General features: G+C 35.7%; 1 protein-coding gene across 3 annotated transcripts; it reads right to left on the bottom strand.

Moving 5' to 3' along the window:
- Window positions 1-1,048: 1,048 nt before the first annotated feature.
- LOC120766695 (facilitated trehalose transporter Tret1-like) lies at window positions 1,049-23,930 on the bottom strand. 3 transcript variants are annotated; one of them, XM_040092341.1, is made up of 7 exons: window positions 23,759-23,930; window positions 9,178-9,443; window positions 4,787-5,016; window positions 3,667-3,797; window positions 3,050-3,411; window positions 1,548-1,960; window positions 1,049-1,493 (listed from the first exon to the last, which is right to left on the bottom strand). In XM_040092341.1, the coding sequence occupies exons 2-7, from the start codon at window positions 9,245-9,247 to the stop codon at window positions 1,293-1,295; spliced, it is 1,407 nt and encodes a 468-aa protein (XP_039948275.1). In that variant the 5' UTR covers window positions 9,248-9,443; window positions 23,759-23,930; the 3' UTR covers window positions 1,049-1,292. The 3 variants fall into 3 exon arrangements, with proteins under 3 accessions (XP_039948275.1, XP_039948274.1, XP_039948276.1); XM_040092340.1 differs by lacking the exon at window positions 23,759-23,930 and adding an exon at window positions 9,641-9,820; XM_040092342.1 differs by lacking the exon at window positions 23,759-23,930 and adding an exon at window positions 9,700-9,820.
- Window positions 23,931-24,498: the final 568 nt, after the last annotated feature.

The raw sequence follows: 24,498 nt of genomic DNA, 5'->3' as shown, positions 1-24,498 counted from the left end.
CAGATGCTGCTTTTGAACACTTTAAAAGAGAATTTTTACAAATTCAAAGATGGCTCGGAAGAGAAATATCACCAGAAGAATGGGGTTGGAATTATAAATGCGGAATATTGATACCGCAAACAATGATGCAGAATCTTTACTGAAAATTATTTTTTGCACATGCAAAACAGGATGTGGATCATCTTTTGGGTGCAGAAAAAGTGGATTAAGCTGCACTGCAGCTTGCTTAGAATGCAATGGTGAAAGCTGTACTAATCCTTTACCTACAATCTACCTCAACGAGATCGACGACGACAATAATGAACAATAACGTATATAGTTAATGACAAATTTTTGTTGTAAATAATTATTTTTCGCAAAAATCTAATAAATTAACGTTAAAGTTACTTTGCAAACATAATTCATTACATATAAAATTAAAAACTTTACTGTCAACATTTTTTCCCCCTTTCGCCTCTCATTTTTCAGTAAACTTTTGTTAAAAATTGTTGTAATCGAGATCGGCCAATTTTTTTTAACTTTTTTATTTGAGGTTTTAATAATGCAGTCAAACACTTGTTGTACGGATTCATTGACTGTCCCTGGGTTCCGATATTTTACTATTTTTATGCCTTACGGCGCTCCACTAATAAAGTTTTCGCTGAATATTTTTCAATAATTTTTCATTTGAATAGTCGGAATAAAAAAGCAAACGACCGAAATTGAACGATTCAGATAATTTACAAATCAAAATATTGAAAACCAAAACAAAAAAAATTAAAAAAAAAAATTTGTGTGGAAAAAAACCAATTTTTGGAAAAAAATTTAGGAGTGATCAACCCCTATCGCTTAGGGGTATGGAAAATAGATAGTAGCCGATTTTCAGACCTACTGAATACGCATATAGAATTTGGTAAAAATCGGTAAAGCCGTTTCGGAGGAGTACGGTAACTAACAGTGTGACTTTGAAATTGTACATATTAGATAATGTCGATTCAGTTTGACAATACAGATTTATAAATATTTCATATAACACAATATTTGTTTGAATTAAAAAGTATTTGAAAAATCTTTTGGTAAGCAGTGATATGTTTTTAATAGGATCTGCTATAACAACTGCATTTTGGTTATTTCAAATTATTAATATTAGCTTTTAGGTTATTAAGCACGCGATGCTTTTTCGTGGTCTAACTCTATGATGTCGTTTTTTCACACAAAGCTACTAAGCTACTTGTATTTAAAGATTAAAAGTCTCTATTTCGTATTCAACAAACTTCCGTAACAATTAATTAATTAATAACTTAATTAGTTTCTCAATCGTTCGCCATTGATTTGCCCTTCGTTTCTGGCAGAAATATGAGCAAGTAAACTCCGGTGAACACACACGAGCTGGCGCACGAATACATTGTGATCGATATGCCCAGATTGAAGAGAAAATATGGATACAACTTCAGCGTGATGAAGACCATAATGCTGCAAAACATCATTGCAATCGACTGAGCCTGAGCACGAATCTGAAAAAATATAAAGTATTAACAATTTTAACCCCTCTCCCACATCGGACTAACCTTTGCCGGCAGTATTTCCACAATTATCGTAAAGGTCAGCGAGATTACGCCAAAAGAGGCTGTTGCGGTGACAAAAGCAACCGCCACCAGTGGAACCCAATTGTATTCGGCTTTTGTTGCGTCATCGGTGAACTGTACGAATGCACCAAAGCCGAACATGCCAAGCGCCATGCCAGCGGTCGAGGTCAACATTAGTGTTTTACGACCAAACTTTTCAACCAAAATAGAAGCCAATAGTGTGCACAATATCTGCACCACACCCACAAAGATCGTACAGTCCTGTGGATTTAATGTTGAACCGGATTCAGCAAATATATGCGACATATAATTTACGAAAGCGAAACTGCTCGAAAACTGATTTTGTAAGCAGAGTACAAAAGCGATCGCAAATTTCTTTAAAGCCGACTTGTTGACTGAAAAATCAAGCAAAAAATTGAAAAAGTTAAAAAATTACCGAAAATGCATTCGTACAGTTGAAGGAAAACTCAGTATGACATTAGAGAAGAAGTAGAGTTCAAAAGACTGGCAAGATTCGGAAGGTTAATAGACTAGAGGAAATGGGAAAACTAGACTTAGAATTTCTGAAAGTAGAAGTTGATTTTGAACTAGTCATTTCCTGTCTAAATAAACTTGACCCCATGCACTCACAAGAGAGCTGACATTCTTCGCTATTATATTTATGTATGGGCTAAATTGAGATTTTGATTCATATCGATACCATGCTCAAAAAAATTATATATCTTTCTAGGATCTTTCTTCGACTGATATTTTCTGCAACTCCAATCACATACTGTGGTCCAATGGACTTCGAAACTGCCAATCATCTGCAGCAATGAAACCAGCTCTAATGTTCACCATCGAAGGAAGTGTATTGCTTAATTATTTCTCAGACATTCGAAAACTTTCTGCTGGTATACTTTCGCCTCAGTTTTACCCCCCTTTTCATAGAAGAATTTGTGTAACTCCTTTACAGAAGACTCCAACAAAACCTTTGCCATTACAGAAGCTGGATGGTGACCATGTTGCACTCTTGGAATAATAGTTTCTGCGCCTTTGGAAGTTTGTGCCTAGATTTTGTCATTTTGCTTATTAAAAACTTTTTCAGTAGTGAACATTTTTTTCATCTGTAAAAAGGATACTTTCAGGACCGTTGACCGCGTGTCACTGAAAACACTGTTGGGTCTAATTTGCTTTAATCGTGTTGTCAGAATACCAGCGACCTATGGTAAACTTTCATGTAGAGATCATCTCGAATAAGTTTTGACATTGTTCTATCCGATATAGCCTATTTTTCTTGACATACTTTTCTGTTTTTTAAGGAGATTTCCTTGAATGTGTTCGGGAACACTTTTTATTGTACAGATTTCTTCCGTTTTAAATGATAAAATAAAGAAAAGTTGAGGTAGTTGGCTCAACAATTAACGAAACTTCGTCTTCGAAATAGAGAATGTGCAATGAATAAAAAATAATATGTAAATACAATGAAAAACACACCAACTCACAAAAGTCTTGCAAAGTGATGGACGTGGCTTTCCCTCCTTTTAATTTTGACGCCTTGAGCTCCTCAAAATCACTTATCGCTGTCGACGTTTGCAGTTCATTGACGCACAATTCTCTTACAGTAACCTTTCTATCAATGTTATTGTAGAAATTGAAAGCTTTCTCTGCTTCTTCCAGCTGACCTCGTTCCAAGAGACTCCCGGGTGTATCCGGAAAAAGGGACAATACAGCAAAGTATATTATGGATAGGAAAATGACGATGCATGGTATAAGATGATAATCGAGGTAAGAGGGCAGTATGAAGCCAATTAGAATGCCGCAACTGTAGAACATCATTGCCAACGAGGTGAGTGCGCCGCGTATTCTTAGAAATGATAAAGAGAAAAAAATATGTACATTATTGTTTATGAATTATTATTATTCAGCAATTATAAAGTCACTAAAACACGGATTATAACAATTAGATAAGAGTTGAGGCGAACAGCTGTTCACAGTGCAATAAATAAGCAAATATGCCATATACATATGTATCCACACAAAGCTATATAGTATCGGCTCATACTCGTATGCCCACTTTTATAAACACACGTGCAAATACATTGGTTAACTAAGTACTTACTCTTTAGCTGAAATCTCACTAATAAAGACAGGCCCAATGACATAGAGTCCACCGCTGGTTAGCCCCGCAAAGAAACGCGATGCGTAGAGATACTCGACACTCTGTGCAAAATAGTTAAGGATCCAAAAGAGCTGTTCATGAAACAAAAATAAATTTTAAAACTGTTATACTGAAGAATATTCTTTATTTACTTAAATAAGAGGGTGCAAGCCAATTTGAGATATCAGAAATTTTGTGTTTTCAATATTATCGCGACTACGGAAACGTTGAAAATATGGCAGAAGTGTTTTAAGGAGTCTATATTATCATGAACGAGTATTTAAGTGGCATCAAGCCATATACATACATACTATGTATATTATAAATATGGAAATTCTGATCGCGCCGTTGATCGGAATCCTGCCACATGCCAAACCAATCTACCTTGGTTGCGAAGAAACATATGTATGTATGTAGCAAGTTTTATTAGGAATTTCAATATTTATTCAAGTTACAGTCACAGACCGACGGACAGACGGACAGTCACTCGGAATTCAATTCTGCTTGTCATCCTGATCAAAAACCTACATTTATAATTCTAGATCTGTCTCAATTAGTTTAGGGGTGACAAACATCAGTTGAAGAAAAGAGAAAAACTATATGAATATTTTATTACTTACTTATGTCAAGAATGTCCGTTTATTTGAAATTATTATTAAAAGTATACAAAGATGTTTTATTTGAAGATATTTTTATACCAATACAGATTTATTTTAAAATTATTTTCGAGCGAATCATAAAATATTCAAAAGACAATTAATTTATTTCCCAGCGCCTGCTAGCACTACTCCGTTTGCTTGCTTGTTAACGAATGCCTTTCACTCGTTAAAACTGTCTGTCACAGTTATGACCAGAGATAATTTAGGTATGGCAAATGATCACGAAGGGTTTTTTTTTGGCAATAAAATTGTCTTTGTCTTTCTGTTTTGTTTAAATTAATCTTCAAATTTTAGTATTGAATATTTTTTCCATAGAAAGAACTTTCAAAATACGAAAACAACTAAGGAACTTTATAATTATGAATACGAAAGTTGTATTCGTTCCTTAAATACAAGATAGAAATAATTAAATTTACACTCACCATATGTGGTATCGCCAAGAGGTACATATTTGTCTTCCTTGCGATGCGAGCCGCCAAGAGGCCAAAGAATATGTTACTGGTAAGTGAACCCAAACCGAAAATCGAACCAATCCAGGACACATCTTCAACGGCAACTTTGAATTCTAAAGGGCTTCGTGGAGACTGCAATATTAAGAGTGTTGGCGAGAGCCAGCCAAGACCAATGCCATGGGAAAGCGTCATTATGTGAGCTGATGGAATGGAACGCCAATTTTATTAAAATATTTCACAATACAAAAGATATTATATATGGTAGCTTGCAATACAATAGGCAATAAAAATGTCAAGCAAGATTAGCAATAATAACGAAAAAAACTGCGTTAACAAAATTTTTACTTTAATTTTGTCACGGGACACTAAACAGAAATACATACATATGTGAATAAAAACAAATTATATATATTTTCGTAAAAAGTACAAACATCAGGTATATTTAAGGAAATTATTCCTTAATAGAGAAAAAATATTTATGATTTACGTGAATAATTGGCTTATGAAAAGTTTCTTTTAAGTCTCCAACAATAATCTGCCAGCGTCCTGCGATCCATTTTTCTTGATAACGCTTCTTCATGAAGGAAATATCCTGACGGAACTTTTCGCCTTGTTAGTCACTCACAGCACCCAAATTTGCCGAACATAAATCCAGATGAGAGTCCAGCATTTGCATTTTTAAGAACATATTACACTCCAATACTTTTAACGACATTATAAATTCAGTTAATAAGGCTTTATAAGTTTCCGATTTGTGGTTTCCTAGAAAATTACATGATGAGGTTTTCCGATCGCTCAGCTTCTCTTCAAAGCTTTTAACCTGACTTATCAGCTGCCGTATTTGTGGAACCGCAAATATTCCTTCTTTAGTGTATGCCTCGCTAAGTCGGCGAAATTTCTTTTTCAGATAGATGTACATTGTGACAAAAAAGTACTCGGATTGTAAATAAAACGCAAAATATTTAATTATTCATCAATATTTATTTTGTCGTATTCAAAATAATTCCCACCAAATGTAATACACCTATGCCAACGAATTTTCCAGTCCACGAAGCAATTTTCATATCCACTTTTTGTAATGGCCTTCAGCTCTTTCGATCGACTGAAATCAGGTTTCACGGAGCGGCAATTTCAGTTTGGGGAACAGAAAAAAGTCACACGGAGCCAAATCAGGTGAATACGCTGGTTTATCAATGGTATTCATATCGTTTTTGGCTGTAAATTCGGGTACAATCGTGGCTCGATGCGCTGGTGCATTATCATCGTGCAAAACTCATGAAATGTTCTTTCACAATTCCGGCCGTTTTCTACGAATGTTCTCACGCAAATACCTCAACGGCCATATAGAACTCCTTATTGACCCTCGACCGGAAAATATTCTTGATGCATCAAACCACGTACATATGTACATATGTCTATCGAAAACTAAAAATGAGCATCACCTTGATTTTTGAGTGGAAGGTCGTCGGAATCGAATCATGTCAACAACGATCTCTCGAACGTCTTTGAATACTTTGTACCACTCGTAGGCTTGCATTTTTAATAAAACTGAATCAGCGTAAGCCTTTCGCCTTTTCCAACATTCGAAGCGATTCTTTGTTCGATATTTTTATGCCTTGTAAAAATCGCAACGCACAACTGAAGTGTACCGACTTTAGCAGCTCACATTTGGCAAAGTAATTAAGGACGGTCCTTCCAACTTATTTTTTTTTCAACTTATTATCATTCACCCTTGGAATTTAATTATAATTACCGTGTGATTTTTTGTCTCAATGTAGAGTACAAATCCACTGCTATCTCTTCGCATAGTATTTCGGCAATATATAGGATGTTGGTCAAAGGCAATTTTGGATTCTGGGTAGCATACTTGAACTTGGTTATAATGTCTCTTGTTTGAGTCAAACAAAAATAGCAATCACTTACAATATACTTTGGTTCGGTCCAAATAATTAATATAGCAAATTGCATATGGCTACGTTCTGGAACTCAGGACTTAACGCGATTCCTTACAGGAAATCCAATCAGACAAAAACCACGCCTACTTTCCATATAGCACAATTTTAAATTCCACTTGATTCCTTCAGTTTCCAGTACACAAATCAAGAACCAATTAAAATAACGGGGTAAAACTTTGCACGAATAATGACTTTAGTATGTGCCAACTAATGACAAAAAATCTTTAACCCCAATAAAAACTGTTCAAGCCCCTAAGTACCGAATGTTTAGACTCCGGTACCTATATTTTACTTTTAATCGAAAATTTCGATCAATGTCTGATATATCCCATATAACTGAAATTATGGGATAATCTTTCTCTTATAATGGTATATCGGTCTAATACTTCCCTTAGCCCCCATATACTTAATATTAAGATTTTCGAACTTCGGGCTGACCTTGTACCGCATATATTGGCCAAAATGTGAGTTATTTCAATGAAAACAAGAGAGCGTGTTTCACTCATAACAGTTTATCTTTGTGGATAAAATAGATACATTTGAGCAAAAACTTGGCCAATCCCCTATATAACTAATATCAGGATTTTCGAACATCCAACTGACTTTACTCTATATGATTGGTTTTACACCTTAAATTATTTCCCTGGCTTTGATTCTTGCAAGTTGCAAGAGTATAAAATGTTCGGTTGCACCCGAGCTTAGCCCTTCCATACTTGTTTTATTTAGATGTGTGGTTTTAAAGAGGCAATACTTTTTTCTTAGCTGTTGGTCCTTTTGACAGCTGTTACGAGGGCTGCTATATATATTCTGGCCTAGGGCAACACTAAGCCAGGTGCAATCTGACATTTCCAGAGGAAAGTTTGACATTCTTTAGCATAACATCACTCAGAACGTTTTGTCATTTAATTGTGAATTGTTTTATTTACAGGGAATTAAAAAAATCATCTCGGCCCAAAAATGGAATTAACTCGTGAACATTTTCGTGCGATCATTTTTCACAACTTTCGACGTGGATTATCACGACAAGAGTGCATCGATGAACTAAAATCTTTGTATGGCTATGAAGCACCATCCTATAGCACTGTGAAAAACTGGTACAACGAATTCAATCGTGGCCGACGCTCGCTCAAAGACGAATTCCGGTCGTCCAAAAACAGCAGTTGTGTAACATACCTTCAGGTAGAGGCATGCCTATGCATTTCTCCCACCAGCATACATTCGATATTGCATGAATACCTGGCCGTAAAAAAGGTTTGTTCTCGTTGGATCCCGCACAATTTGACAGTCGCTCAAAAAAAGGCTCGTGTGGATTGGTGCAAAGAAATGCTGAAAAAATACGATCGCGGTGCTTCAAAAGACGTTTATAAGATCGTCACAGGTGACGAATCATGGATCTATGCGTATGAGCCCGAAACAAAACAGCAATCGACAAAAAAAAATTAAATAAATATAAAAAAAAAACAAAAAAAACATTTTCGTTGATAAATATGCCTATTTACATTATTAGGCCAGAAATATATATAGCAACCTACGTACTGCACTGTTACTGGAATAGCGTTTGAAAATCGTGACATTACCAAAATTAGGTTTCGGTTCCTGTGACGTAACGTGCTGCGTTCAATATTCAATCGATATAATCGTCCAGCAGCGTCGGTAATACGAGCAACCATGGATCTGTTTTCAACTGTGCAGCAGAATATCGACGAAGACCGCATGTCATCGCATGCAACAATTTGGAGCAGTGTTCATGCATTTTATGGAAGATTTTGCGGAAGGATCTTGGTTTGTAGGCTTAAGAAATCCAACTAGAGCATGAATTAAAGCCATCAAGCACGTCGCGTGTTCGATTCATGGAGCCGAAACGACACCGATACCGATTTTCACAAAAAAAAAAAAATTTTCAGCCAATGGTTTGCTTGAATAGGTCTTTAATAAGCAAAAGTGTTGGATTTGGTGAGATGATAAACCACAAGCCATTGTTGAAGCGCCTAAACGTAGGCTTTTGAGTCCTTGTAGAATATCATCTGATTATTTTACTTTAAATATGTATTTAGCAGCACCAATCCTTACTTGGATGGCGGAAAAATTGAGATTTTCATGGTGACGAGTTCAAAGTTATTTGACACGCTATTCCTGATGGTTGATTATAAGCTATCTAGGGAGACGCTGTCCGCCTAGAGTAAAAAGGTTAATAGCGTAACTAAACCCTTAATAATTTTTTGTATTTTCTGCCATAATTATAAGCATAAGCACTTCATTTCTTTACACAGTAACAATAACAACAATTTTATGTGAATTGTATGATGAGTAGTTATCGATTTTTCCATTTGAGCACTTTTTATTATTATATGTCCTTAATTTTTTAACTCTTATTTTTATTAATCACATAAATTTCTTTGGCCTCACCTGCAAGTGTTACCAAAATCTGCATGCGATAACGTTTGCTGAAAATTGTTAATCCTTGCTTCCTCACCATTTTTGCTTTTGTACTTTTCTTCTAACTATTAACTAATATGTATTTTATACAAAATTATCTCATAAATATTTTTCGCGAATTTTCACTTCTGTAATCGCTCCTGCTTTCCTTCAACTTATTGCTCAGCTTGTCCTTTGCGCTCTGCTCTGGCACTTTCGCCGCCAAGTACGTGCTCACCAGCAGTGAAGTCGCACAACTGCCACAAATGTAAAAATATAATATTAGAAATGGTATTTTGATATAAATCGTGTTATTTATTTAGTTTAAAAATATAAAATTCGAAAATATTTATTAAAAATAAAAATAAATAATTTTTGTGATTAGATAAAAGGTGCGCTCTGGTGCATTTGAGATATCTATGACCCAAAAGAAAAAAAACTAACTCATTCTTACTTTTTTACTACGACTTTTCTGTTTCTGTTATAATATAAATGGATTATTGCAAAACGTACTTTCTTATCAGTGCCATTGTTTTTTGTGGGCACTTTCACTTTTACGTTCTCACAATTTTGTTAACAAAAACTTAGCGGAGATGATAAATATGTACATAATGTTGTAAATTGCGAGCTTATTTGAAACTCGTTCTATTTATTTCTAAATAGCACACAATCACATTTTTGTTTATAAAGGTAACTGTTTCTTAGTAACAAGATTTAGGCTGCAAGTGAATGTCATGGCGACAACAAAATATTCGTGAAAAGGATTAAGATAAAATTCATTTAGTTTTTTTTTGTTTCTACGGGATGGTGTTCCGAAGCAAACAGGACTTTTTGAATCTAGCGCCCCCTAGCGCCATCTATATGTCGACTGCTGCGTTAGAATCTGCTATTTTTATCCATTGTCCATTGTTTCATAAATTGGAAGTGAAGTTTTTGCGTTTTAAGTGTCAGTATGTTTGTGTTTTCGTTGCGAAAATGAGCTTCGAACAAAGCGCCAACATTAAATTTTGTTTTAAAATTACTAAAACTTTTAGCGAAACGTTTCAATTGATGAAACAAGTTTATGGCGATGATTGCCTATCCCGTAGCAGAGTGCACGAGTGGTTTCAACGATTTCAAAGTGGTCGTGAGGACATAATTTTTTATTTTTTTTATTATTTTTTTTTTTTTATTACAAACATTTTTAAAACTTTAACAATGTTTGATATCACTACAACTAGTTTCAAAAACTAACGACCAGTTTGATTTGAATAACTTAAAAACAAATTACATAGAAATTAATGGTAATATTCATACATATACGGTATATAGTATAATTAATTTCTTTATATTTTAGCATCCAACTAAGCTATGTGTTTTTTTGCGACATAATCGATTAGAGAGGCATGTGTCTAAAAGAAGATTTCTCGCCTCCTCGTTCACATGTGCATTAAGCCTTTTGTAGTGGGCATCTGCCTGACTCCTTATTTCTTCGGCGACTGTATTCATCCTTAGGTCTCGATGAATATCAGCATTTCTGCAGTACCAAGGAGCATTTACAATGCCTCTTAGCACCTTGTTTTGAAAACGTTGTATAATATTAATACTGCCATCATTGGCACATTCCCACAGTTCCGCACCATATGACCATATCGGCTTGATTATTTGTTTATAAAAAAGTAATTTGTTGTGTATGGACAGGTTTGACCTTCGCCCAATTAGCCATTTCATTTTCGACAATTTGAGATTAAGTTCAATCCTTTTTATTTTGATATGCTCCTTCCAACGTAATCTAGCATCGAGCGTGATGCCAAGATATTTAGCTGTATTTGCGTATGGTATGCAGACATCTAGAATACTTATAGGTTGATAAGTGATTCTTTTGTTTCTAAAATTTACATGAACCGATTTCCCACCGTTTAGTTTTATTCTCCATTTTTTGGTCCAGCTTACTACAGAGTTGATTGCATGTTGCAGGTTTATCGCAGCTTTTTCTGCTGTTTTTTCGACGCATAGTATTGCGGTGTCATCAGCAAAAGTGGCAGTCATACTGTTTGGTGCTAACGGTAAGTCTCTTGTATACAAAATATATAAAAGTGGACCTAAGATACTTCCCTGAGGAACTGCTGCTTCAATTTCTTTTAGTTTAGAGAATTCATTTCCTTGTTTTACACGGAAAAATCTCATGGTGGTGTACGGTTCTAAAAGAGCACAATACTCAACCGGAAGACATGATTTTAGTTTTTGCATAAGGCCTTCGTGCCATGCCTTGTCAAACGCTTGCGCAACGTCAAGGAATACAGCTGAGTATACGTTTCCCTCCTCCAGGGATTTTTCTATTTCTGATGTTATTCTGTGAATTTGTTCTATTGTTGAATGCTTATTTCTAAAACCGAACTGATGCGATGGGATTAACTGCTTTTCGTCGATTATAGATTTTAATCTTAGATAAATTAATTTTTCAAAAAGTTTTGAGATTTGTGGAAGTAGCGAAATTGGTCTGTATGACGAGACTACGTGAGGATCCTTTCCTGGCTTAGGAACCATAACAACTTCGGCAACTTTCTTAAGGTTGGTTTTGTCGAGTGGTGAGCGGGTTTGTTGCCATTTCCGTCGTAACTTGCTTTTCTTAATTAGAAGGATTTTTATCTCTTTAGGGTAATTTGAACCTACACTTTTTCGCTTTAACTCCGGAGTATTATCCCAAGCTGCTTGTTGAATTTCTTTCTTAAATGTGTTAACTTCTAACTCTAGTTGTTCAATTGTTGTGATTTTCGGACACTTTATTTTAGTCTGAAGTATTTGTTTGAACGAAGTCCAGTCCGTATTTTTGTTGTATAGCCTCAGACTAAGATCTCTTTTAATGACTGTTTCACTTACTGTTAAATATAATGCCTCGCCCTTTAGCTGTCTTTAGGCGCGATCCCCAGTAAACATGCTTAGCGTTAAAGTCGCCTCCCATAATAAATTTGTGTTTGTGCTTATTGAGAAGTTCTTTATATTCTTCAACGAGGATTTTGTATCTCGGCGGACAATATATTGCAGTAATTGACAAGGGTTGGTTCATTGCTTTTAATGTAATAGTTGTGGTTTGAATATTGTGCGTACTGATTTTTCTATCCTCATAATGTATAATGCTGTTTTTAACAATAACAGCAGTGCCTTCCCTCGTACAATTACTAGAGTGGATTGTATGATAGATATCGTAATTTTTGAAAGTTATATGGCTGTGTCTCGTAAATTGAGTTTCGGAAATAAGACTTACATCTATTTTTTCTTTTTGTAAAATCAGTAGAAGCTCTTCTTGGTGCTTTAATAGTCCATTTTCATTCCATGTCATAACTCGGAGAGCACCATTCATGTCTTCAATTTTGTTTTATTTTTATTTTTTCGAGGTTATCTAAGCGGCTGCACAGATCGTTATTGAATTTTTATTGTTTATTTAACATCTCAAGTGAGGACATAAATGACGATCAACATTTGGGCCAATCAAAATCCGTGATCACCGGAAATTCCATCGAAACTGTGCGTGAGTTCATCAAAAATCAGCCGAAATCAACATTGAAATTCATGAAAATGGAATTAAACATCTCCAAAACATCGATTTATCGTATTTTGACTGAACATTTGGGCTTACGAAAGATGCGTGCACAGTTTGTTCCGCACAAATTGACTGACGAGCAATTCATGCCATATTCACCTGTTATGGCACCGTGCGAATTCTTCCCTTTTGCGTTTGCCCATGAAAGGAAAGCGTTATGCAGACGTAGAGACCATATAAAAGGCTTGCGCCGGCATATTGGCGGCCATACCGGCCAACGAGTTAAAACACATATTCGACATGCTGTTGGACCGTGCAAAAAGCTGTATTGAAGCAGAAGGAGACTATTTTGAATATAATAAATTGATTTTGCCGAAAAACCCATTTGTTCTGTTTCTTTTTAAAGTCCTGTTTACTCTGGGACGCACCTTGTATAATGTCTTTAGATTAATATACTTCTACGACCATATCTTTAATATAAATTTTCCTTACAATTAACTGAATTTATAGTTTACTGTGAAAAATACATATGTGATATTAGTATACGAATTACGCCAACTCCGAAAGTATGAATTTCATTTTTCTAACATATCTTTCAATTTCGGAAATTAATGCATTTAGACCTCAATATATCCCATATGATAATTTTCGTCTTTCCACCTGACTTTTGATCATTCGGGTTGGTATATAATACATATATACCTACATATAAATATGTGACATTTCAATGAAATTAAGTTGTCAATCTAACTTAAAATTTATAAACTTTAGCTCTGAATACGATTTAATGAATTCCATTCCCTTGGTTGACGTTTTCGACACCTACACCTACAGTGCATTGCGCACTCAATATTATTCCGTTCGGTTGAGTTTATATCATTTGAGAATGATTTTGATCTAATTTTTGCAAAACGGAAGTAAAATTTTGCACTAAAAATTAGTGATTCTATGTTCCATAATATTAATAAAATACTAAATTTTATTGTAATCAACTCAGCTAATTATCTCTATGCTCGTGTAATCAAAGTGGAGGGTTGCATGAGGCACCCATGTTGGCTTCCACCTTTAACATAAGGTTAAAATGCAAACAACAAAAATATGCGACGGTGACAACTTTAGGACTAATACTCCAGATGATACCAACGCAAGTGTTTCATATGTGGCAAAGGCACGAATTTTGGAGGTCCCAACTCCAAAGACATATCACTAGACACCGTTTGTAGTTTAGGTGGCAAGTGTACAGCAAAGAGAAATCGGTTAATATCGCTCTACAAGAGGTAGATGAACAATCGAAATGATATTCTATGATGTAGAATGTGCATTAAACAACCCTAGTGTGACTGCACCGATATCGGCAAAACTAATGTAGAGAAAGGGATAATTTTCATTGCTCGACGGAATCATGAATGAATTTCAATCAAATTTGGTATCATATTCAAGGATTTATTACTATATTTTAATTCCCGTCACCGAAAATTGCACCAAATCGTTCAGGCCAGAATCAGATGGTGTGATTGAATTAATTTTTGAGGTATACCTGTGAAGTTATTTTCAAGCAACTTTATAAATATATAAACATATATCTTGAATACATATTAGTAATATGGGGTTAAGGCAAGATTTCACCCTATTTTATGTATTTTAGGCATAAAGATGCAAACTTTTGACGGAGAAGTGATGAAGAGAAGTGAAGAAAGGTCGAAATCGATACCCAGATCTGTCACGGTTGGGGGTGCTGCTCTTGGGGCGACGAAACCGTCGCAAGCGAAATACGAAAACCGAACTGATACCTCAGTATCAGTCTCTTCTACGAGCAATAGGTTGGAGGAAGTCGGTGGAAATTCGCCGGTAAGCGACGTGGGTTGAGCCTGCATACGCGGTGGAATCGCCAGCACTTGCAAAGGAAGCTCTGCTACACTCATTAAAGGCTGTACAAGGGGGAAGAAGCAAGTCAGCGCTAGCCAGAAAGCTGAAGGCAGGCCGCGCTTGGCGGCCGAAATCGCGGAACGCTACGGTAATAAGCATGCTGGTGAGGTATCTGAGAATTACTGCGAACGATGAGCGGATGAATGATCGGCTGTTCTATATATGGAGGCAGTTTATTGGGTGAGGGAGATATGGAAGGGAGCCAGATTGGAGGCTATGGGCAAAACAAATCTTCAGTTTCGCCCTAGAGCTTGCGTCTGTCTGCCAGCTGCAGATACTGCAAACCCTCACCACCCATGCATGAGTGGAGAGAACCGATGAACCATATCGGCAATCGATGATACTGTCAAATGCGGAGTCCCTCGGTTCTCTCAGTGAAACCAAGAGATACATAAGCTATGCGTTCCAAAAGGTGGTCTTTAGGATACTCCCGACAGATGCCAAATCTGATGGCGTTCAGGCTTCAAATACGGTGGATATGACGGGTGGATATGATCAAACGACCATGGAGAACGAGCGGAGTTTTTCGGACGTAGGGAAATCAGGGGGCGGTTCGTCAATTGACGACTTTTTCCTCAGTCTCGAACAGTTGTTTGAGGAGGTGTGGGTGTAACACATAGAGGGCGCTGAACTAGCATTCCTGAAGGAGAGTCTGAAGGATAATATTGCTCCAGATTAAACTCCAACATTCAAAGGCGCCCTCCGCTAATTTACTGCTGCGTCTAAGGCTGCGTGCATGTCGGAGCTGCGATAAGTGATAAGAGCGTCGATAAGAGCAGCGACAAGAGCATAGCGTCGAGTTATACATATATAGTTTTGTGTGGTGTGCATAACAGAGCTGCGATAAGAGCGTAAATTGCATTTGCAATTTAAGTTTTGTATAGCGAACAGCTAAAAAAATGAGTGATTCTGAAGAATAAAATATTTTGTTGTTGACATCTACTGCTGCATATTATCATATGCATAATACTGAGGGCACAAAGCGCTCGTTTTCGGCGCATCCTATAAATCAAGAAAGGCCAAATTTCGGAGAATTTCATGATCTTTATTGTAGCTTGAGACAGAATCCAAAAGTTTTTCGAATACATGAGAACGCTTTGTCTTTACTGGTTTTCTAGAATAATTTAAAGGTTGCTGCAAAAATGTTGGAACTTCAATTTCGCTTGTTTCTTCTAAAATACAATCTTGACTTTCATCAGGTAAAATTTCATCCAACAAAGAATTCATAGATGCATCTTCAACTATGTCTGGTAAGTTGCTGGTGGATTTTCTGGCAGTAAACTGATCTTTTAAAAATGACAGGTTAACAAAATATTTCCACGAGCCTCTGTAATCCGCCAATCGAGCGGAACCAGATTTTGGTTTGGAAATGTTTGCCAGTGTAATTCCGTATTTGTCACGTAGGCCTTTCCATTTATTTCGAACTACGGGTACTACAATAAAAAAAATTAAACAATACATAATGCAAATTTTAAATTAATATATTTGTTAAAATGTGTTTATAAATCTTTTTTATTTAAGATATTTATCAACTGGTCAGACATTTAGGAGTCTAGCGTTATCGTTTCGAATGGGAGCTTCAACAGTTGGACAAATTGTAAAAGAAAGTTCCAGACGAAAGTGACTTTTTAAAAATTGCGCACGATTTCAAAAATTTGTGGGATTTCCCTAATTGTATTGGGAGTATAGACGGTAAACACGTTCGTGTTCAAAGTCCTGCACATTCTGGAACAACGTACTACAATTACAAACATTTTTTTTCTATTGTTTTACAAGCATTAGTAGATGCCAATTACAAGTTTATATGCATTGATGTTGGTGGTTACGGTAAACAGAGTGATGGTGGAACATTTAGGGCTTCGAATTTATTTTTATATTTAACGGACGGAAGACTCAAAACATTGCACCTTTTGTTTTTATAGGCGATGAAGCTTATCCACTTTTACCGAATTTATTAAAACCTTATAGCAGAAAAGGATTAGATGCGAACAAGGAATATTTTAATGCTAGGCTGGCAAGGGCGAGAAGAACGGTTGAATGTGCTTCTGGTATAATTTATTCCAAATGGAAAATTTTAGCTACATCTATTCAAACCGCCCCAACTTTAGCTGACGTTTTAATTAAATGCATTTGCCTACTGCATAATGTAATTATTGATAGAAAAGAAATTGAACATCATTTAACTCAAAACTGGACTTTAATGCCTAGAAATATAGTAATAAACCAAACAGTCGCAGGGCGTCTGAATCAAACTGCTGAGAATATTCGCAATGTATTCAAACTATACTTTTGTCATAATCTAATTTAATGAGTTTTTAAAATAAATGGCACAATAACACAAACTTAAACGTTTTAATAAGCATACGAGTATGCGACAAACGAAAAGAAACGGTACATTTTTGTTGTACTGCTGCTCATAAGCATCAACAAATTACTATTGAAAAAAACAATGGAAAAAACAACACAAATGCACTGTAAGCTTAAATTCACAATAAAAGTAACAATTTTACAATAAAACACATGAAAACATATTACTGCACTTACTTTTTGTATTAAATTGTGTGGATATTTCTAACCATTTATCCAAAACGAACCTGTTGTGGTGGTTTGGATCTTTCTGATCCCAAATTGCTGGTTTCAAAAATACTACACTTATTAAGTCTTCCGTGTCCATCATCGATAAGAGCGAAGAAATTACTGATCTACACCTTCTACGCTCTTATCGATGATAGCCAGCAAAGAGTGAGTTCGCGCGAGTTATAGATTAAAAACGTTGTTTTCTGTTCCGTAGTAAGAATCAGTCTCTCTCTGCCATCAGATCAGCAAATCGAGTCTGCCCGAATGTGTGGGTGTACCGCATATTCCAACAGACTCAAAATATGCTGAGTCTGCTGTTTTGGTCACGTACTGGCTGATCATGCGATGTGGTGCACAAATGCATTCCGTCAGACGTAACCTGAGATGTAACTCCCCCAGAGCCACTCTGAGAAGTCTCCTGACTTCTTTTATTTGTGATTTTCAAACCTATCTTTTCATTTTTTCTTTTACATAAGTAAATAGTAACAATAATTATATTTATTAATCTATATTAACGGTTGAAGTTTGATTATTTTTGCGAAAATTTTTTTATTTCTTATGAATTTTATAACTCAATGAAAAAAAACCATTATGAATAAGGTTTTTGGAGAGGCTTTTTTAGAGGTGTCTAGGAACCTATTTTTCAGAGTATCAAACGAATTTGTTTTTTTTTTGATCCACCTTAATATGTATTACAACTTAATCGAAAAATCATAAGAGACCATTTTTATAGAGCAGTAAATTTCCTACAAAACTATGAAATTCATCATTCATAATAATTTTTTTTCATTGAGTTATAAAATTCATTAGAAATAAAACATTTTCCCAAAAATAATCAAACTTTAACTGTTAATTTCTTTTAAACGGTTGAGTTTACGAAAAAGTCATAATAGACCTTTTTTATAGAGCAATCAATTTCCCACAAAATCTAAGAAACAAGATATTTTTTCCGCCCAAACAAGGAGAATACTTAAGAAAATTCTGGATAATTTTCCGAAAAAAAAAATTATGAAGAAAATAAATTTTCAAATACGATTTAAAAAGGAAATAAAAACGAACATGATTTTAAATGCTGGCGCATAACTCAAAAACGCCTGAACCAATTTTGCCAATTTGTTTAAATGAGTTAAGCATCCATCCCCTTTATCCGGTTAAACTGGCGCATCCTAATACGCCAGCTTAATTCACCATAGCTGATAACATTACAACACCACACCAATGTAACACATCATTCTCGTACGTAACCCAACTCACAAAAGGAAGCGACAACGGGAAAGCTATTCTATTCGTCAGCTGCAGCTCGCCCATCAACACACACATTCGCCATATACACATTCGCACCTTAACATCCGTCTCCAACACATTCGTTTACACAATTCGTCCTAAACAATTGGTTCGACACACTTCGTCACACACAATTCGTGTACACATTTCGCAAATCACTATTCGCGCTGCATTTTCAATAAAAAACGTCGTCTCCACACGGTTTCAGCTAGTTGCCATTGGACTTAAACCATCAAGCAATTCAACTCAACTTTAGATCCTGCGAGGTGCCACAAATACTTCCTACGATTACTCAGCGGTCCGGTTTGCGAGTTCCATCTGACTCGTTCCGTACATATGTGCTCGCATTTCAAATATACAATTGTATTTTTCGTGAGTTGTAAATAAACGTTAAAGATATTGTGTACTTTACATCCTTACGCATTTTTATTTAACAAGAATGAAAGTGATTAGTGCTTTTATTTGCAAATTCGGCAGCAAATTGTTCACAATTCTTTTTTTAAAATGTTCGTTGAGGCTCAAGGATGGTTTTTATGGCGAAAAAAATTCGAATAATTGCCGGAAAACCCCTAAAAAGAGCCCTTTTCTTTTTCCCATACAAACGAATGAATGCTTTTAGTAACGCTAATGCTCGAGAACAGCTGAACCAATTTTGATGAAATTTTCAGAGGTTGTTCGCTGTGGATCGAGGAAAGTTTAGAAATAAAAAAACCGTATGCTTTTCGTGAGGAAAAGTCGGAAAGGCGGACAATTCCAAAAAAAATAACTTTTTTTTATACAAAATTTTTTTTTTTCAACTTTTTTCCTTTTGTTTTTCAATTGTCAAATTTGTCGTTTGCTTTCTTTATTCCGGTTATTCAAAAAAAAAAAATTATTGAAATTTATTCCGTGAAAACGTTATGTGTGTTTCACACAAAGTGCTCAATTACAGATTGAAATTTGTTACGATGCCACGAAGAGGTCGCGTTCGTTTTGGCATCAACATAAGTATGTACTTATATTGACAGCCCATGGCACATGACCGAGTATTGCCAGGATGCGATGACATACGAATGAAATTATGGATCGCGGGCAATCAGCAAGCGATCGTCACGATGTCAGAGGACAACTTTTCAAACAACAGTAGCGATGTTTTGTAAACTTTATCTTAAAGCAACGTATATGTGGTGCTGTTAGTTGCTGGATGTACTCTGTTGAGTGGCAAAAGAGAGGTTTGCCGTACACACATATGTATTCTTCTTTGGATGGTGGATGGTGGTTACACCAAATCAAATTGATGAAATCATTTCTGCGGAAATTCCTGATCCAGAGATAGATCCAGAATTATACGAAACCAATATGGTTCATCTACCTAACGGACATCACAATACCACTTCGGTTTGTATGTCTGACAATAAATGTACGAAACACTATCCAGGTGCTTTTCTTTCGGAAACACAAACTAGAAATGATGGATATCCAATGTATCAGCGTCGCTCACCAGATGACAATGGCAGAACATTTAGCATTCAATTTAGAAGCGTGAATATCGAAGTCGACAATATATGGATCGTACCATATTCGCCACTGTTGTCTAATTCACATTCAAAAGTCATGTCAATGTTGCCTATTGCAGTTTGGTGTAATCGATAAAATACGTGTGTAAATACGTCACCAAAGGAAGCAACATGGCGGTTACTGATCTTGAACGATACGGTCGATACGTGAACTGCAATAAAGCGCTTTGATTGATATTTACTTTTGCGATTCATGCACGTTTTCCGACTGTTGTCTCGTAGTTAATTTGGAGAATGACCAAATAGTCCATTTCAACACAGAGAATACAGTACAGACAGAGAAGACACTCCCAGCAACAAAATTAACATTTACGAGTTTTTTCTCAACTTTCGTCGGTGAACCGTTTGTGAGAACTTGCTCTGTTCGGAAATATCTTGTTATTATACATACAATTACAATTACAATTGCTGGAACATGATAATCACTGGAATGAAGTTCGCACACTTTTCGCGATGATCAGCCATCAAATTAGCGTCAATTATGGAATACGAACAAAAATGGCATTGCCGAAGACATTTTACATCGTATTCGCTAAGAATTGGAAAAGGGTAAATTCCGGTTGATACTTCCGGTGGTTTGATATCAATTCCATCTTCCCTTTACCAATTCACCAAAGATGAACTCATCACGAATATTCGGACATTGGACAAATTATCGTAACTACAATTCCTTAAGTGCACGCGCCATGTTAGCTGCCAAAAATACCGATGTTGTTGGCTTAAACTGGAAGATTCAAAGTCAAATTCAGGGAGACTTGCGCTCATACAAATCGATCGATCGTCTTGACAATGAAGACGGAGCCGTGAATTATCCAGTGGTATTTCTAAATTCTTTGGACAGGCTTGGTATGCATCATTTGCGTCTCAAAGTTGTATCTGTCCTTATTATGTTTTGCAATCATCATGCCACGAAACGGTGTAATGGAACCCGACTAATTGTGACGCACCTATCGAATACAAGGGGCAGAATGCTTGATTCTACGAATTCCTCTGAGTTCTAACGATTTGCCATTTCAGTTCAAACGTATTCAGTTTCCAGCGAAAATTGCATTTGAGACACAAGGATAGTCGCATAGTGTATGGTATGTATATGGCAATGCTATGTTTTTCACTCGGCCAGATATACGTGGCCTGCTCACGAGTTGGAAAATCATCCTTTCTATACACCGGAACAGAAACCAAAAAATGTTGTTTATCAAGCTGCGATACATTGAAAAAAAGTGAAATGATAAATTCCACTTTTTCATTTCTAAACACATAATTTCACGCAGGACAACGACTGCGGGGTCAGCTAGTATTATATAAAAGAAAGTTGTTGTTAGTTACACCATTTATAACTCAAGAACGGCTGAACCGATTTGGCTTAAATTTCGTGGGGAAGTAGCTTAGAACCAGGGTAAGGACAAAGGATACCTCTTATCTCTTTATGTCAAAATTTAATACATCTCATAAATACAAAAATTATATTTCAAATCATAAGCATTTATATACGCGTACGCGTAAGAATCTGTTAAAACTCTTCCTCAAAAATAATACAATTGCGAAGTATTTGGAATAGTAGAAAATAACTGCAACCAAATACGCATTGAAATAGATTATAACTGGCTCAGTAACCAGTCGTTGACGTGCATCCCAAAAGACTGTTGTCATAACCTTTCCAGCCGACTTTTTCGTCTTTCCGCGCTTGAGAGCCGGTTCATCATGTGAAGTCCACTAGAATGACTGTCGATTGGACTCCAGTGGGAATTGATGGAGCTATGTTTCTATTGTTACACATCGACGCAAGAATTCTGTTTTATTACGATTAAAGAGCACCCAAACACTTCTCAGAACCAGTTATTCGTTGTTTTTGTGGGATTATGAACTTGCGATGCACCCACTTTGCACAGAGCTTTCACCTCTTTAGAGCATCATTGTCCTCGGTGCTCATTCCGCTGTTTCCAGCTTAGCAAATATTTTTTCAGCGGTGGATTTCCCTAAGCCCATATTCAACAGTATATTCCCCAGAAAGCAATGCGTTATTAACACACGAAATGCTATATGATCCATTTTTTTGTAAACTAACACAAGTTGCTTCACAAAAATGCTATATCTCATTAACAAATAGTTATAATCCAACTAATAGAAATCATATAGGTGGTAGTAGTTGTCTTATCTATGTGTCACCCACAGAGTATTGTTATAATTAGTGAGGCACTTATGCCATAGGATACGCTTTTATGATATATTAGTTCCTCTATTTCTTTAATGTTCTTGAAATGATTTGGTACAATGGTAGGATGTATCAGTCTATCAACCAATTTAGTCTTGTTGTTACTGAATTTTTCTTCATTAATTTTAATTTCACATTACTCAAAATTTAATATATCGTCCCCTCAATATAACAATAGCGTATAATTTTTTTTGGGTTTTGAGAAAATCGAGTTTAAAGTTTTTGTAATTTTCTTATTGAAGGAAATTTCTGAACATGAAATTATGCACCATTTTTTCCAATGACATTTTGACCCACTTTGTGGAAGTAGAATTTGACGAAATTTTGACCAGACATAGAATCAATGATGGAGATTCTAAATATGCAATAAAAAAATAATGGCGTATGAGCACATACGCTATTGTTATATTGAGGGGACGATATAGTTATTTTGCAGTACAAAATCTCTGTCATCACAATTTTGTATAAGTTTCAAATTTTTTGCATTCTTGATGATCAAAGTATCATCGCTTATTTCTTGTATTATAGTAGTATTGTTATATTTAAATTCACAAGCGTTAAAAAAAAATACAATTCTTACTTAATTTTAATTTTCTTAATTTATGTGTTATTATCCCCATTAAATGCCCTTAAGCTAAATGTATCTTCATCCCTCTCGTTTGGGTTTTCAATATTTGCCAATTTCATTGGTCTTTTTATATTAGTCGGATGAACGTTCTATAGTGGATTAATTCGGTAATACGGTTGATCTTTATGCCATACTCTTATGTAATTTTTTATCGGTCCGGTCGATCTCAGTTCTATATAGTCTTCTCTGTACTGAACCTGTGTTTCTTCTGGTCTATTGTATTTTTTAAAATGGTTGGATCAATACTATTTCTTGCGTTATTGGGTGTACATTATATGGTTGAGTGATAGCGATCATTATAGTTACCTATAACGATCTGTATCCTCATTTCTGTTGAGAGACTTGTATCCTCAATTCCTGTTAGTTTTTCTAACAAGGTTGAGTGTAGCCTCTCAATGTCTGCATTACCTGTATGAGAGTTTGGTTTTGTTAAGTGTACTTCGACTCCTTTTGTATTTAAGAACTGAATTAACAGTAATCGGATCTTTTCTTGGCTTAAAATGTTGTTCAAGTTTTATTTTGTAATCTTCCCAACTAGCTGGTGGGGCAACGTGCAAATATTTTTTTGCTTTTCCGCTTATTTTTAATACACTACTCGAAAAACTTCTTGTTCCTGGTTTAAATAATCCCTCAGAATCCTATCTATTGCCTCAATGAATGCTGGCAATTGGCCGGCATTACCCTCAAAAGAATTTACATACATACTTTAAATCTTTTTCAATACGTTGTCTTATTGACCTTTGATTATTTATTGCATTTAATTCTAACACTTGTGTAATTGCTACTACACAGTTTTGTAAATTCCTATTATTATGAGCCATTTTATTTAAATTGTTTTCTTAAAATATCAATATTTAATTTATTCTTACAATACTTTTCTACACTATAGCTGCTGCTGCAGTTGTTGCTGTTTACGTTGTTGTTTTTTTTTTTTGTTAAAGCTGCTGCTGCTGTCTCCGCTGTTGCTGCTGTTGCTGAAGTTGTTTTTGTATTAAAGGTAATCCAAAAGCAGTAATCCAATGGAATATTTTAGAGCTCACTTTTAGGGTTTTCAACAGTTTTCTTTATTTTTTCTCAACTTTTCACAAATTCTTTCACTTTTTGAATTTTGTTTTTGCTTTTGCTATAATTTTCCAACTCTAATGTATTATTTTGTTCTGCTTTGGGATTTATATGATTAGCTGTTTCTTTGCCACTTTTCTTTTAATAACAGTACTTTTGTTTAATAACAATTTATTTAGCTTTTATTTAGCTTTTCTTTGCTAGCTGAGCGGAGCTGAGAGAGAATATAGAACCGTTCCGTTCGACTGCGCCAGTTATAGATTAAAAACGTTGTTTTCTGTTCTGTAGTAAGAATCAGTCTCTCTCTGCCATCAGATCAGCAACTCGAGTCTGCCCGAATGTGTGGGTGTACCGCACATTCCAACCGACTCAAAATATGCTGGGTTTGCTGTTTTGGTCACGTACTGGCTGATCATGCGATGTGGTGCACAACTGCATGCCGTCAGACGTAACCTGAGATGTAACTCGCTCTGCTCCGACATGCACACTTGTATTAAATTACATGTATCAATTTTCAACGTTTCGCTCTTATCGACGCTCTTATCGC

This window comes from Bactrocera tryoni, chromosome 1, assembly GCF_016617805.1.
Source record: "Bactrocera tryoni isolate S06 chromosome 1, CSIRO_BtryS06_freeze2, whole genome shotgun sequence".
NCBI classification, from domain to species: Eukaryota; Metazoa; Arthropoda; class Insecta; order Diptera; family Tephritidae; genus Bactrocera; species Bactrocera tryoni.
Note: the sequence above shows the minus strand (reverse complement) of the source record. Positions and strands in the feature narration are given on the sequence as shown.

Bases quoted from the DNA above. Each gene is read 5' to 3' on its own strand.
- LOC120766695 (XM_040092341.1), bottom strand. From the start codon at position 9,247: ATGGTGAGGAAGCAAGGATTAACAATTTTCAGCAAACGTTATCGCATG. The intron at 3,798-4,786 runs GTGAGTGTAAAT...TTTCATGAACAG, and splicing joins TCTTGGCGATACCACATATG to CTCTTTTGGATCCTTAACTA. The intron at 1,961-3,049 runs GTGAGTTGGTGT...TTGATTTTTCAG, and splicing joins CATCACTTTGCAAGACTTTT to TCAACAAGTCGGCTTTAAAG.